General features: G+C 37.0%; 1 protein-coding gene and 1 pseudogene across 6 annotated transcripts in view; both read left to right on the forward strand.

Moving 5' to 3' along the window:
• ATF1 (activating transcription factor 1) overlaps window positions 1-15,413 on the forward strand; it is a 58,657-nt gene that overhangs the window by 13,033 nt on the left and 30,211 nt on the right. For 5 of the 6 annotated variants that reach the window (XR_896363.2, XM_011368329.2, XM_023535450.1 and 2 more), the window contains exons 3-4: window positions 8,163-8,282; window positions 10,519-10,619. Coding sequence is in view for 5 of the 6 variants with exons in the window: in XM_011368329.2 (XP_011366631.1) it covers window positions 8,163-8,282; window positions 10,519-10,619 (221 nt within the window). In the remaining variant the exon portion in view is untranslated. The remainder of the gene's footprint in view (window positions 1-8,162; window positions 8,283-10,518; window positions 10,620-15,413) is intronic. The other variant, XM_011368328.2, reaches the window with a different exon arrangement.
• Window positions 13,692-13,810, forward strand: LOC111744777 (annotated as a pseudogene).

A 15,413-nucleotide genomic window follows, 5' to 3' on the forward strand; every position in this document is an offset into this window, starting at 1 on the left:
GGCCTGACTTCAAAACACTTTTAAAGCAGACTGATCTTCATTCCAATCGTATTTTTGACATGAAAACCCAAAGTTTTTCCAGGGATAAGCTAAGAATAAATGTCTGCACATCAGTGCTTTTGGTAATCCTTTCTTACTTGGAGGTTCTTCATCTAAAGTCTTGGACATTCTTGGTCATTTGGGGGTTTGTTCGTTTGTTTTGTTTTCTACTTTCTGGTGAAGGAAGATTTTCCTATTGAGTGAGTTAGAAATCTAGGTGAATTTATTTGGATGTTTGCAGCATGGATGGTATAGGGGACTAGAAGAATAATTCTCTTTTTTAATTGCTTAACAGGGTCTTTCACAGAGCCAAAAGTTTTAAGTTTTGATTAGATCCAAAATCTATACATAAATCTATACATAAGACAATAAAGGACTATGGTGATTATAGATTTTGGAGTGGATTTTGTCAGTTTTTTTCTTTGATGGACTGTGCTTTTGGTGTCTCACAACTCTTTGCCTAGGCCTAAATTTCAAAGATTTTTTTCCCTTTGTTCTTACTAAAAGTTTTATATTTTACATTTAAATCCATGATCCATTTTAAGTTAACTTTTGTATAGATTTGAGTTTTTTTGTTTGTTTTTGCCTATGGATATACAACTGCTACAGCACCATTTTGAAAAGAAATCCCTCCTCCATTGAGTTGCTTTTGCACCTTTATCAGAAATCAGTTGGGCAGATTTGTTTGTCTGTTTATGGGTTTTCTTTTGTGTTCCATTGATCTGTATGTCTGTGCCTCTGTCAACACCACAGTCTTGACTACTACGTATAGTAAGCCTTAACATAAGGAGGAATTATTCTTCCCATTTTATTATTATTTTTCAAAATTGTTTTGACTATTTTAGGGCCTTTCTCTTTCCATATAAATTTTAGAATAAGCTTGTGTATATCTACAAAAACTACAGATGAATTTGAGAATTGACATCATGTTGAATCTTCCAATTCTTGAATACAGTAAATCTTTCCAGTTATTTAATCTCCTTTTATTTCTTTCCATAGCATTTTGTCATTTTCATCATACAGATCCTGTATATGTTTTGTTAGACTTGTACCTAAGTAATTTATTTTCTTTGGAGTAATTGTAAACATTGCATATTTTCTTTGGAGCTGTTGTAAATAATGTGTTGATTTTGAATTTCAGTTGTTTGTTGTTAGTATTTAGAACCTAATGCAAATTTTAGTCTAGGAGGGATGATTTTTTTTAAGATTCTTGGGATTTCCTGTGTAGACAATAATGTCATCTGCAGATAGAGATGGTTTTCTTTCTTTTTTCCCAATCTGTATGCATTTAATTTCTTTTTCTTGCCTTATTGCACTGACTAGAACTTTCAGAACTATGTTGAATAGAGCGGTGAGAATGGAGATCTTTTCTTTTGTTCCCAATTTTAAAGGGAAGGCATTCATTCTTTCATCATTAAGTCTGATGTTAGCTGTAGGTTTTTCAGAGATGCTCTTCATGAATTGTACTTGGTGAACATTCTTGTATATGTCTGTGTTACATATGAATTGCTTGGTCATAGGGTATGCAAACGTTTAGTTACAGAAGATACTGCCAACAGATTTACAAATGCGTGTCATTTTACACCACCAGAAATGTATGCGAACACTGTTGATCCATTTAAATTCCCAAAATTGGTATTGTGAGTTTAAGTGATAACCATTCTGGTGGATATGTAGCCATATCTTATGATTTGGTTTGTTTTTTTGGAGTTATAATTGACATATACTGGTTCCAGGTATACAACCTAATGATTGATTGAATATTTGTATACATTGTGAAATGATCTCCGGGAAAAGTCTAGTTAATGATTGTCACCACACCTACTTAAAATTTATTTTTTGTTGTTGTGAGGACTTTTAAGATTTACTCTCTTAGAAACTTTCAAATATGCAGTATAGTATTATTAACTATAGTCACTATGTTGTACATTGCATCCCCATGATTTATTTTATAACTGAAAGTTTGTACTTTTTGACCCCTTCACGCATTTTATTCTCCCCTACTCACCCCCCACCTCTGACAACCAACAGTTTGTTTTCTGTATCTGTGAACTTGTATTCAGGGTTTTTTTTTTTTTTTTTGGTTCCACACATAAGTGAGATCATGTAATATTTGTCTTTATCAGCCTGACTTATTTCACTTAGCATAATGCCCTAAGGGTCCATCCATGTTGTTGCAAATGGCAAGATTTTATTTTATTTTTTTTATGGCTGAACAGTATTCCATTGTAGTCTTCTAGTCTGTCATATTATTTGTGCCCTTTGACCCACATGTTCCATGTTTCTTTTTCTCTCCTTTCTTGTCTTCTTTTTAGTCCGTCCCACCATCACTTGTATCATTTTGGACTGTACATAAACTAGGTAACTACTTTTTTAGTGATTATCCTAACTACAACATGCTTACCTAGTAAAGTGTAAAGTTAATCATACTTTTACTGTCCTCTCAGATGATCTATTGACCTTAGAACATTTATTTTCATTTATCCTCTTTGTAACTTGTTGCTGTTGTTAGAACTTAATTTTATCTTTTTATCTTGTTATCCCATAAAACATCATAATTATTTTATGTAGTCAACATTATTTGTTTTTTCCCCCATATATTTATCACTTTTGTTGCTCTTTTTTCTTTGTTCCATTCAAGGTGACTTTTCTTTTATCTTAAGTATATATTTTAGAAAAACCTCAACATTATAGACATTTTGAGCTGATTTTTTTTTGTTGTGGGGGACTGACTGTGCATTGTGGGATGTTTAACAGTATTCCTGGCCTCTGCCCAGTAGATGTCAGTAACACCCCCATTTGACAAAATCTAAAAATTCCCCAGATGTTGCCAAGTGTTGGTGAGGGGTGGCGGATCGTTTCTAGTTGAGAATCACTGCTTTAGAATTTCCTTTGTTATAAGGCTTCTGATGGTGGTGCCGTCTGTTTTTGTTTGTTGAAAATAACCTATTTTATCCTAATTTTTAAAAGATATTTTCATTGGGCATAGAATTCTAGGGTTTGGTTTTGTTTTTTAGCAAGTGTAAAATACCATTCTGCTGGCTTCTGTCTTCCACTGTTGCCTTCGAGAAGTCAGTAGACTATTGCTGTGTTAAGTGTAATCTGTCTTTTTCCTTCGGATGTTTTTCTAGTCTTCTTTTTGTCCTTAGTTTTACATATTCCATTATGTTGCATTTAGGTGTGCGATTCTTTTTATTTATTCCATGTGGAGGTTTTTAGTCTTCTTGAATCTATGGTTTGGTGTCTATCATTATTTATAAAACATTTTCAGGCATTATCTCCTCACATTTTGCCTCTGACCACTTTCTTTGTCCTTCTCTCTCTATCCTCTTATGTCTCTTTATCTATCATGTTTTACACTTGTTTGCCTCTCTGTGTTGCAGTTCAGATTATTTCTTCTTACCTATCATTTAGCTCACTAATTCTCTCTTTAACTTTGTCTAATCTGCTGGTATATCTGAACAATGATGTTTTAAAATTTCAAGTATTACATCTTTCTTTATAGAAAATCTATTTAGTTCTTTTTCATATCTACTATAGTTTTCTGTTTCCTGAAGATATGTTTAAGCTTGTCCTGAATATGTTTCTTTATAAACATAATATGCATAATTATTTTATAATGTGTCTGTGATAATGCCAGTATCTAAAATCACTTGAGTCTAATTCTGCTGCTGTTTTTGTTTCTTGCTAATGGTGCCATGTGTGATTCGTTATTTTTTATTCTTTATTGTCCATTAATCTTGAAAAATTGAAAGGGAATTCTTTGTGGTCAAGGATCAAAGTGCCTTTCTTCAAAAAGAATTTAATATTGCCGGGCTCCTGGAGAACCATTTTCAGGGTTTAAGGCTCAGGCCTTTTTGGACTATCTACGTGATGTAGACTTGGGCTGTAATTCTGTTGGACAGCTAATTACATCTTTTTCAGCCCTTCCCAACTGTACACCCACACAACTTTCCTTCTGTTACCTTATCCTGAGTGTGTGGCCCTTTGCAAGTCCCAGTTTAATAGCAGGTCCCCTATCTTTACCTAGAGAAAACCCTGGCCTTTCTATGTACTTTGTTTTTTTTTTTAGCTCTAGCTCAGATTTCTGCTGGTGATTTAGAATCTAGAGTCTTTAAAATATAAGTGAAGCAGAGGACAAGGAAATGTCAAGAAATACAAAGGATCTGAGACTTTACCCTGCCTACAAGGTAATAAGCTAGACTGCCTCAGTTTCGTGAATGCTGGCAGAAGACATGAGAATCCTAGTCTAGAGAAAAAGGACTTTAACAGGGGTCCCCAACCCTCGGGTCACTGACATGTCCTGGTCAGTGGCCTGTTAGGAACCAGGCCGCACAGCCAGAGGTGAGCGGCTAGTGAGCAAGTGAAGCTTCGTCTGTATTTGCAGCCGCTCCCCAGTGCTAGCATCACTGCCTCAGCTCCACCTCAGATCATCAGGCATTAGATTCTCATAGGAGCACAGTCCCTGGTGCCAAAAAGGTTGGGGACTGCTGCTTTAGAACTCATGGCACAGCAAACAGCATGAGCTTCATGTTTGTTCAGTTCTCCTTGTCTTCCAAGTTTCATGAAGTAATGCAGAGTGACTTAGGTGGATGCTGCACCTGCAGTGGGTTTGTATCATTGCTGAGGGGAACTCTACGTTTAGGGAACCCCAGACTTTTAAAGAGAGCTTCTAGCAAACCTGTCCAACCTTTGCCCTCGAGGGAGACATTATTTTTATTGTTCTGGACAGCAAACCTCTGCCCTTTGCACTGAAGGGAGGTACCAATTTGTTTTCCAAAGCTGTTCACCATACAAACATCCTTGAAAAGATAGTCCAGAACAAAAGTTGTCAGTGCCTCTGCTCAGAAGACTCACAGAAACACCAGACCCGTAGAAAATTGTCTCTCAACGAGGAGGATATATTTCCTTTTTGTCCCACCTTCTCTCTATTTCGAACTTCCCAACATTTTTTTCTAGATGACAAAAAACTAGATGGTTTTATTCTTTTACTTTTGCCATACATATCCCCCTCTCTTTCCACACATCCCCAAGCACTCTCTCATACATTTATTTGGTGTGAAACTTTACTTTTCATCCAGGCTTTTAAGAACAAACAAATGCCATATGTTGAGACATATGTGTACTGAAGCAGTATATTTAAAACTTTAATTGGTATCTTTGTGATTGGCTCTGAATACCGTAGCTAGTCTATTGTCTGTCTTTTTTATCTTGAAGGTTTAGCACAGCACCTGGACTATAGGTTAACATTTGTTGAGTCTCGTTCTAGTTAATCCAAACACTTAGTCCTAATATTCAAAAGATAATATTGCTTAGATTTGGATATCTAACTACCACCCCCTAATTCTCTAGAGTAATATTTCTCAAAATATGGTACATATTCCACCACTGGTGATATTCCAGTTCTCTTTAGATCATAACATGGATGAACATTTTAATTTTAATGTGTTAAATTCAAATATATCATCTCTTATTTGAAAGTTAGGGCATTGGCTGGAACAGATACCCATGGCCCTATTAAAACTTAGAGCAGAAAACATTTCTTCCTGGACATACTGGCTTGAGGAAACTGAGGTCCTGAGAGATTAAGTACTCTGCTCCAAAGCCTGTGTGCCAGTCTGGAGTTAGAAGACTTTGGATTCAAACTCTAAAAAGAGGCTTCTTTCTCATGCCACTCTACTAATTCCTTGTTCTCCCTCATCCATTTGTTTATAGTCCAGGGATCCAGTGATTCGGTAGCTAAGGAGTATGCTAATTTTTGCCGGTTACTTGTATAAGAGGAACTTTGGTCAGCTACCCTATGGAGTGAGAGGAAATCAAGGTCTCGTAGCCCCTAATTTAACCAGAGCAGCTCCATAAAAATCCTTTTCTGTCTCTTGTTCTAAAATCTCCTAAGAGGAGTTCTGTGTTTGGAGCCATAGTATACTAGCAGGTTCTACATCTCTAATATCTAAGAACTGCACTGTTCAATATGGTAGCCACTAGTCACAGTGGGATAGATTTTAATTTAAATAACTTAAAATTAAACTAAAAATCAGTCCCTCAGTCACACTAGCCTTTTCAAATGCTTGATATTCACTGTGACTAGTGACTACCATGTTGGATGGTACAGATCATAGAACTTTTACATCACTGCTGAAAGCTCTGTTAGTGCTGACAAGTCCTGGGTGGAGGCAGTCATCTGTATTTCATACTCAGGTTAGAATTGGAGGACTAGCTCTGTTCTTTGAGAGAGATCTCAGGATTATATTATCAAGTTTGAGAGTGGGAGTGGGATGACACCAGGCTTTGGGACCCTGAGTAATGAGCATTTTGTGAGGTTAGAACAGTGATAAGGGGGAAGGACTACCTAAAACAAAATCTGATGCCTTTTCTTCTTTTCTACCTGCCAGACCTAAAGTCTGCACCAGACTAAAAGGATTGCTGGAAACCCTGGAGGAATGATTGTTTTTTTGTTTTGTTTTGCTTAGAAATGTAAATTAATCCCATCAAGGCTCTCCCTACTAGTCGAATGACTGGCTTAATTTGGGGTCTGAAAGGTAAGGGAGGGGGATTTTCATTTATTAACTGCATATAATTGTAATTCTAGAGCTGGACTGTTAAGATTTGTGAATTCTGTTTATTTTTACTCTTTAATTTCTGTATCCCCATATTGAGGTACTGTCAAAGAGAAACAGAGCTGGGCATTTGTTAAGGGCAGCAGGGCAGATTTCATTCAGGCTAATGCATGAAAGGAGACTCCAGCATAAATTGAGTTCAACTCTGCTAAAACAAAAGGTGGGAGTCTTTTAAAACACTGCAGTGTGCTAAAGGAAAAGTGCTAAAGATGTTAGGTGGGCAGGTTGGTCATTGTGATTAAGCCATCAGTGTTTGCTAATTAGTGGTTATTAAAGTTAGACTCCTACTCTCCCACTGAGACTAGAAGATAAGGGCACTATTCTTCTTAATGATTGTATTTCAAGGGATGGCTCCCAAGTCCTTGTGAAAGAAATTTCTGAGTTGTGGAATAATTACATCCTAAGGGTCAGAGAAAGGATTTACAATTGCAAGTTTTCTAAAGGAAATGCTCCAAGAAAAGTGAGGTTAGGGGCCTGTAGTCAGGTTTTGGCTAGAACAAATAGCATTAAGCTTTCTTTCTCAACAGGCATTTTAAGGGGGCTGGGGTCATCCTGGGAACATGGCCTTGAACTGATAGAAGCTGTGCTAGAGTTTGGTCATGTTCTTGGGAGTAGGGGGAGGTTGGATGGAGTTGTTTGTGCTGAGAATTTACATTTCTCAGTATCTGGACAAAATTTTATATACAAAATTTCATGACTTGGGCATTTTGGGGAATGAGAGACTGGAATTTAATCCAGTCTTGGGAAGAGGCAAAGAACCTTCAATGAAAAGGAATAAAGCATTGTTTTGGGGGCCTAAAGCAAATAGCGGAGCAGTCAGGAAGGTGACTTTTGGGACTGGAGAAGCAACTATGGATTTTATTTTGTGATTCAAGTCCAAAAATGAATGGTATGAATCAGTAGTCCAGAGGAAGGCAAGAGCTTCCTAGAATTGAGCTCAGCTTTGAGGGGTGATAGGTGGGCTTTTCTTGGTATTTCCATGAAACTCCATCTAAATTCCACAGAAATAAATTACAATTTTCATGGTTCAGTTATTTGCCTGAAAGATTTGATTTTTCTTTAAAGATACTACCCAAAGGTGATATTTCTCTTACTTTTTGACTCTTGATTGGTTTTCAACCAGTTTTCTTCAGAATAACATGTAAAGGCCCTCTATGTTTTTGCAGTCAATTCCTCTGCCAGAAATGCCTTCCAACCCCCTTCCCCATATATACTTTCAGGGAATTGTTTATCCTTCAAGACCCAGCTGAAGTAGCACCCTCTCTTTGTTCCCAAAGCATAGTACTTTCTACTTTTCCTCTTATGTTATAGCTCTTATTTCTGTTTGTTATAATCAGTTTGTAGCTTCAACTCCCTAGTCTCTGGCCCATAGAAGATACCTAACATTTGGTTAATAGGTGTGGTTAAATAAGCTCTGAAATGTGTTTTCCACTGTTAAGAACTCAGGTATCTTATGTGCATAGGTATAATATATATTTTGTTAATTGGATTTTTATTTGTTCTTAGATGTCATTAAGAGGATCTGCGCCAGTGACAATTGTACCTCTTCCTGGAGAGCAAGTACAGGTTCAGGGGGTCATCCAGACAGCTCAGTCTTCTGTAATTCACCCACCACACGTGCAAACGGTACAGAAATTCAAAGACTTAGTGGTTGAGAGAGGGGAATTTTGTACCCTGAGTCTTTGGACACATTGCAGTTGCTGTAGTTAAGATATTATAGATCAAGATAATAAAATTGTCATGGAAATTAGACTATAGAACAAATGAGGCAAATGGAAAACTTTTAGAATTTCTAGTTTCATGCATATACTGCCCAGTGAAAACAGAAGGCAATTTGGGAGGAAATTATTGCTTAGAACTTATGGAAAGGATTTTCTTAAGAGAAAGCACCTTTTTTATCCCAGTGGTATCTATCCTTCATGAAAAAGAGAATTCTGAAGCAAGGGTGATGATGTGAGTATCTTAGCAAAGTAAGAAAGTACCTTCCTTATGCTTTATGGAGGTCAAATAAAAGAGAGTTCTCTCATAGTAAAACAGAGTTCTTATTTATATCTTATCTACCTTCATATTAACTCCTGACAATGCTAGGAAGGAAAGAGCCATGCTGGGTTCCTTTTCTTCCTATTCTTTTTCCTCATTTTATCTTCTGGCTCCTGTGAATCTCATAATGCCTTTGGTCATCTCTCATTTTTAGAAGCAGCTATCCTAGAAGAAAAGCTGTGTACCTCACTTTTCCTCCTGAATATATACCATCTGGCAGTGTTGTCAGCTCCAGAGCTGTATCTTTATGTTGTTTTCCTATATGAAAGGTGGCTGCTGCATGGATTTTTTTAGTTTTTGTATGAAGATTTTATTCTGATTTACTAGTGCTGTCATTAAAGAGAAATACTTGATCTTAGTTATAAGTAATATCTTAGTTTTATAAATTATTTTCTTAGAGTTCAGTTGGAGGCTTTAGAATAAACTTAGGGACAGTGAAAACAGTGGGAGGTTTAGATTAGAAATGTTATATTCATGATGCTCAAGGAAACAACAGATTTTTCTTAATTATTACTGTTATTATCCATTACTGTTATTTCTTAATTATTTTAGGTTGCAATTGTTTCTATCAAAAGTTTTAATGTAAGATATAAGAAGTTGTACACTAGAACTTGTTTTTAAAGGACATTATAGACTATAAAACAAGCTTCTCTGGAAATTTAAGATCTAAGCCTAAATAATTTAGCTTTCTATAGATAGTAATAATAATGTAGAGAATTGATTTGTGTCCTTTCTTGAAGCCTACTCAGATTATTTTATTTTTTAAATAAAGATGAAGTCAGGTGTCACAATGCAACTTTGGACACATGTTGGGCAATGTAATACATTTTAAAAATTAAAAATAACTTGTTTTCTCAATCGTAAGATATCGTAACTTAAAACTTGCATATGGTTATTGTGTTGACATAGTTTTAAAGGGTTTATTAATAGTTAACATTTAATTTGTGCTTGCTGTGTGCCATGTACTAATTTGCTTTACCTGTATTAACTCATTTAACTGTGAAGTGAGATAAAATTAATTAGAGATTTTTAAATTGCATATGTTTATACCTGCTTTTGCCAGTGACCTCTACCTTGCTAAATCTAATGGTCTGTTCTCAGTCCTTGTTTTACTTCACCTGTTAGCTCCATTTGGTGTGGTAGATCATTCTTTTCTCAATGCACAGTCTTCCCTAGTTTTCCAAGGACACCTCACTCATTTGGCATTCTTCCTGCCTCACTGGTGGCTTGTTCTTGGTTTCATTTGCTGGTTCCCCTCTTCCCAGCCTCAATGTTAGAGTGTTCCTGGGTTTTGTTCTTGGTCCTCATCTAGTCTTAATGTCTTTAAGGACTATCTAAAGTGCTGTGACTCCCAAATTTATATGTAGCCCAAACTTTTTTTCTGACTCATAGGCTTGCGTATTCAGCAGTCTCTTCAATGTCATTATCTAATATTAGATATTAGTTGGATATCTAATAGCGTTTCAAAGTTAGCATGTCCAAAATCCAAATCAGATAACAATGATTAAAAAAAAAACCTGACTAATGTGCATCAGTATAGAAATAGGGTGGAGATCAGAGATTGGTCTTTACAACTCTAGTGAAATAGTATTCCTTTATTTTGGGGATAGATTTTCTTCTTAGTTTTGAGCCTGCTGTACTGAATGTTCCTTTAATTAGTTTGGGCTCCTGAAATAAACTCTTCTTTTTCCATTTCCTTTTGTTTCTTTCTGTTAGACCTTAGATTTAATGACAAGTGAATTTGGGTGGTAGGAGATAGATCCTTTTAAATTCTTTTTCCACCTGCATTGTTTATCATAGTAAAACCAGTTCTGTTTTTTAGGTATCATCTTTATCAGAAAGTGAGGAGTCTCAGGACTCATCTGATAGTATAGGCTCGTCACAGAAAGCCCACGGGATCCTAGCACGGCGCCCATCTTATAGGTGAGTACTCTTGTATCAAACCCTGCATGTGCTATAATATCAAATGATTTCAAATGGTGCTATGGAAAAGCAAAGTATATAAAGAGGGAGCATGTGTTTGTATAGGAAGGGAATTATTAAGAGAAATAGATTTGAGCCAGATTATGAAGGGTCCGAGTAGCTGTACCAAAGAGAAATTTAGACTTATCTTTTGGGAAAGTATTAGATTTCCACATTTACTTTTAGGTAGTTAACTTTAGTAGCAGTACAAAAGGACTGTAGATTTTATTAATTGAATTACTTTGTGTTCCCTTTCTTAACTTTCTAACTCTTGGCCTTTGTTACTTGTGTATCCCTTTGCTGAAACACATTGTTCTACATTCTGCATAACTTCTGCATATACCTGAGGCCTCATTTCTGCCTGGAAGCCTTCTTTGATTGCTTTCTCTCCAACTCCCCCAAGACCAAGTTTAGGCTTTCTTCTCTGGCATCCTTTGACTGACCCTTGTTACAGTACTTATCTTCATCTTGTTGGAATTCCAGTTTACGGGCATGGCCCATCTATTATTATTTTTGTGCGTGTGATCCCGGGGCCTAGCAAAGTTACCATACAAGAGTAGTATCAATAATTACTTGCTGAATGATGATCTGGAAGTAGTACAACTGAGTGACAGAAAGCTGTTGAAATAATCTGGATGATTTCATATGCGTAGTAGGATAGCTTTGGAGTAGGTAGATTGAGACATTTCTGTGGTAGAATTGACAAATCTGGTGACTAGATGGTAGGTGGAAAAGGAGACCAAAAAAAAAGGGCGAAACTCTGTCTTTGAAATACATAAACAAATGCAGTAAGATTTTAGATATTACGAGAACTGTGTATATGGCATAGTCATTCCTGCCTGGTGGAAAGAGTAGGAAAGACTTCATAAAAGATGTGATCACATCACCACCAGTCTGATAAATTTTGTGAGACAGGGGCAGGGAGGGGTTTTATAAGGCAGGGAAAGAGCTTCTTAGGCTGAAGGAACAGTGTAATCAAAGGTAAGTTGCATGTTGTGAATGAGGTTGGCTTGTTCTGGGAATTGGGAACTTAAGCTACTGAGAAAAAGAGGTTTAGCAACAAAAGATAAACGAGAGTCACATTACATAGAACCTTGTTACAAAATAGAAAGAAATGTAGGAGACAGAAACATGTAAGATAAGAATGGTCTTGGTTCACAAATTGGACCCTGTTACAGAGAGGGTTAGGAGAAACTAAAGAAAGAGGTAGACCACCCGATGATCGGTGGCAGGTTTAATAAGCAAGGGAACTTACTAGGCAGCTACAAAATGAGTAGATCTTTGCCCCGCCTGCCAGAATCTTAAAAGTTTATATGGGGGCTTAATTGGGTTCAGTCACATATACTGTTACTTATGAGTGATCACCAGCCAAACCAATCTGAGTTCAGCCCACTGGCTGCTGCAGTTTATTCCTGTTCCTAGGCATCTGTCTGTATACCAGGCATCAGCAGGAATTTCCCTCATCTTTCTCTACAGGCCACAAAGGCTGCCACAGGAATAGGTGTTGGGGCATTGGGAGGCTCTACAAATGTGGGCCTAGTAGCACTCACATTTCTAGAGACAATGGATTGGCAGACAGTGTACTCCTCTGCAAATAGGTATGCTACTTATTCACAGTGGGAGTTAGAGCATAGCAGAGGTGGGTCAATAGAACATATTCTCAAAACCCACCTCTTACCCAGAGGAGAGCTGCTAGCTGTAGATTGGGTTTCTGCCCTCTTCCAGAGCTGGGACCAAAATCGTAGAGTACTGTCTCCTTCTGTTGTCTCTGCCACAGTGCCCAACCTATACCTTCTGGAGTCATAGACACATTTAACTAATTGGTAGCCCTGCTTAGGAGATGCCCAGAGCTTTAATCTGCTTCACTAGTATTTTTTCCTTCTCAGAGGCAGCTTGCTGCTCTCATCCCCAGTCCCGCCTATGCTCTTTCTTCACCAGGCTATATAAGGGACGAGGGTACTGTGCCAGATAGGCGATAAAAGTCCTCAAAACCCCCAAATCTCTACAAAGGCATGTGCCTCTTTATAGTTCTTAGGGGTTGAATAGGGTTGTACTTCATCAATCACAACTTCTAGGACATCTTACCAACCAAAAACGTTATGGTAGTGCCTGGACCTTGAATTTTCTGTAGGTTCACTGCCCATCCTCTCCCTCACAGATGTTCCAGCAAAGTCTGCAGAGTGTCCTGCAACAGAGGCAAGTCTTCACATATTAACATTATATCATCAGTGTAATGGGTCCATTTTACTGATGTGGGGAAGGAAAACAGGGACTGATCTTGGGCTACCATCCATGACATATTGTGAGGCTGGCAGGTAGTGTTGGGTAAGCACTTGAAAGGTCTATTATTGTCCCTCCTACGTGAAGGCAAATTGATCTTAGTTACCAGAAACCGGTACTTGTCAGTCTTTCTCAAGAATCTCCTTGGAGATGAAGCCCTTTTGCAGGAACACTTGAAAAAGCTTCAGAGTAAAACAATAACTATAAATGATGAAATATTTAAGAATGGTCATAGTTAAACTAGATCTCTTTGAGCATTCAATGTAATGCAGTTGATAAGGAAGTTGGTTATTTCTGTCACATTTTAAAATTATGACTGATGACACTGTACCAGGACATATCAGATTTTTAAGAATTTAATACAAATATGCCCTAAAGAAAGTTTAGAATCACTTCTTATTTGACAATACATTGGTATAATTTAACATATAGCCTAATTAGTTTAACATCTCCCTTTGAAAGAGAACACATCTTTTGAGAAATGTTCTAGGGACCCTTTGGAAAATCCCAAAGTTAAAGGTCAGCAAGGCTTCGTTTAGAATTTATTTTTGGGAAATTTGTCAAAAATATCAAAAGGTTTTAAAATACTTGATTAAATAAGATCATGCTTATTTTATCTGTTTAACCAAAGTGACAAAAGACTTCAAAGGCAAATATAGAAAATAACAAAGTTATATTAAAAAAAAAAAATCTCTCCTAAAAGAGAAGACTCAGTTTGTTTAAGTAATCAGGAGACCTGATAAAGACAAATGAGTCTACAGCCATGTCACCCTGAACACGCCTGATTTCATCAGGTCTCAGAAGCTAAGCAGGGTCGGGCCTGGTTAGTACTTAGATGGAAGACCACCTAGGAATACCAGGTGCTGTAGGCGATAAGGAAAAAAAAAAGAAAAGACAACATGAACCACAGGAAATTGTTTTAATAAAATACAGAATCTTTGTTTCCTAGGCAGACTACTTAAAAGGTGAATAAAAGCTTTTTGAAGTCTTATCAATAACAAACAGTCCAAGAAAACTGTCCTTTTAGTGGCTGAAATTAAGATTTAAGTACAATTGACTTAAAATATTATTAGTTTCAGGTGTACAACATAGTGATCACCCTGATAAGTCTAGTATCCATCTGACACCATATATAGTTATTACAATATTATTGACTGTATTCCTTATGCTGTACTTTACATCCCCATGACTATTTTTAATAACTGGCAATTTGTATTTCTTAATCCCATTACCTTTTCACCAGCTCTCTAACCCTCTTCCAATCTGGCAGCCATCACTTAGCATAATACCTACCATCTAGGTCCATCTGTGTTCTTGCAGTGGTAAGATTTCATTCTTTTTTTATGGCTGAATAATATTCCACTGTCTATATGTACATTTTCTTTATGCAGTCGTCTACTGATGGGCACAGAGGTTGCTTCCATATCTTGGCTATTATAAAAAGTGCTGCAGTGAACATAGGGGTGCATTCATCTTTTTGAATTAGTGCTTTGGGTTTCATTAGATAAATACTCAGAAGTAGAATTGCTGGGTCATAAAGTATTTCTAGTTTTAATTTTTTGAGGAACCTCCAAACTGTTTTCCATCATACGGCTGTACCAATTTGTAATTCCACCAGCAGTGCTCAAGGGTTCCCTCTTCTCCACATCTTTGCCCACATTTGTTGTTTGTTGACTTATTTGTGATAGCCATTCTGATAGGTGTGAGGTGGCATCTCATTGTGCTTTTTTTAAATTTGCATTTCTGATGATTAGTGATGTTGAGTATCTTTTCATATGTCTGTCGGCCATCTGTGTGTCCTTTTTGGAGAAATGGCTATTCGGGTCCTCTGCCCATTTATTTTTTATTTTTTTAAATTAGGTTTATTGGGGTAACATTGGTTAATACAATTATATAATTTTCAGATGTACATTGTAATTTGACATCTGTATATTATATTGTGTGATTACTACCCGAAGTCCGGTTTCCTTCAGCTACCATATATTTGATCCCCTTTACCCACTTCACCTTCCCCCTACCTCTCTATATTTGACTCCCTTTACTCCATCTACTTCTTCCCTCCTCCCCCACTCCCAGTCCTCCGGTAATCACTAGTCCATTGTCCATGTCCCTGAGTCTCTTCATTTGTTGCTTTTAGGTTTATATACCACATATAAGTGATATCATGTGATTTTCAACTTTCAGTCTGGCTTATTTTGCTTAGCATGATTATCTCGAGGTCCATCCAGGTTGTTGCAAATGGCAGTATTTCATCTTATGGCTCAGTAATATTCCACTGTATATATGTACCAAAGCTTCTTTAGCCAATCATCTATTGTAGGACACTTCGGTTGCTTCCATGTCCTGGCCACTGTGAATAATACTGCTACGAACATTGGTTTGCAAATATCTTTTCGGATATGAGTTTTCAAGTCTTTGGGGTAAATACCCAGTAGAGGGATTGCTGGATCGTGTGGTAGATCAATTCTTAGTTTT

This window comes from Pteropus vampyrus, unplaced genomic scaffold, assembly GCF_000151845.1.
Source record: "Pteropus vampyrus isolate Shadow unplaced genomic scaffold, Pvam_2.0 Scaffold140, whole genome shotgun sequence".
In the NCBI taxonomy this organism is placed as follows: domain Eukaryota; kingdom Metazoa; phylum Chordata; class Mammalia; order Chiroptera; family Pteropodidae; genus Pteropus; species Pteropus vampyrus.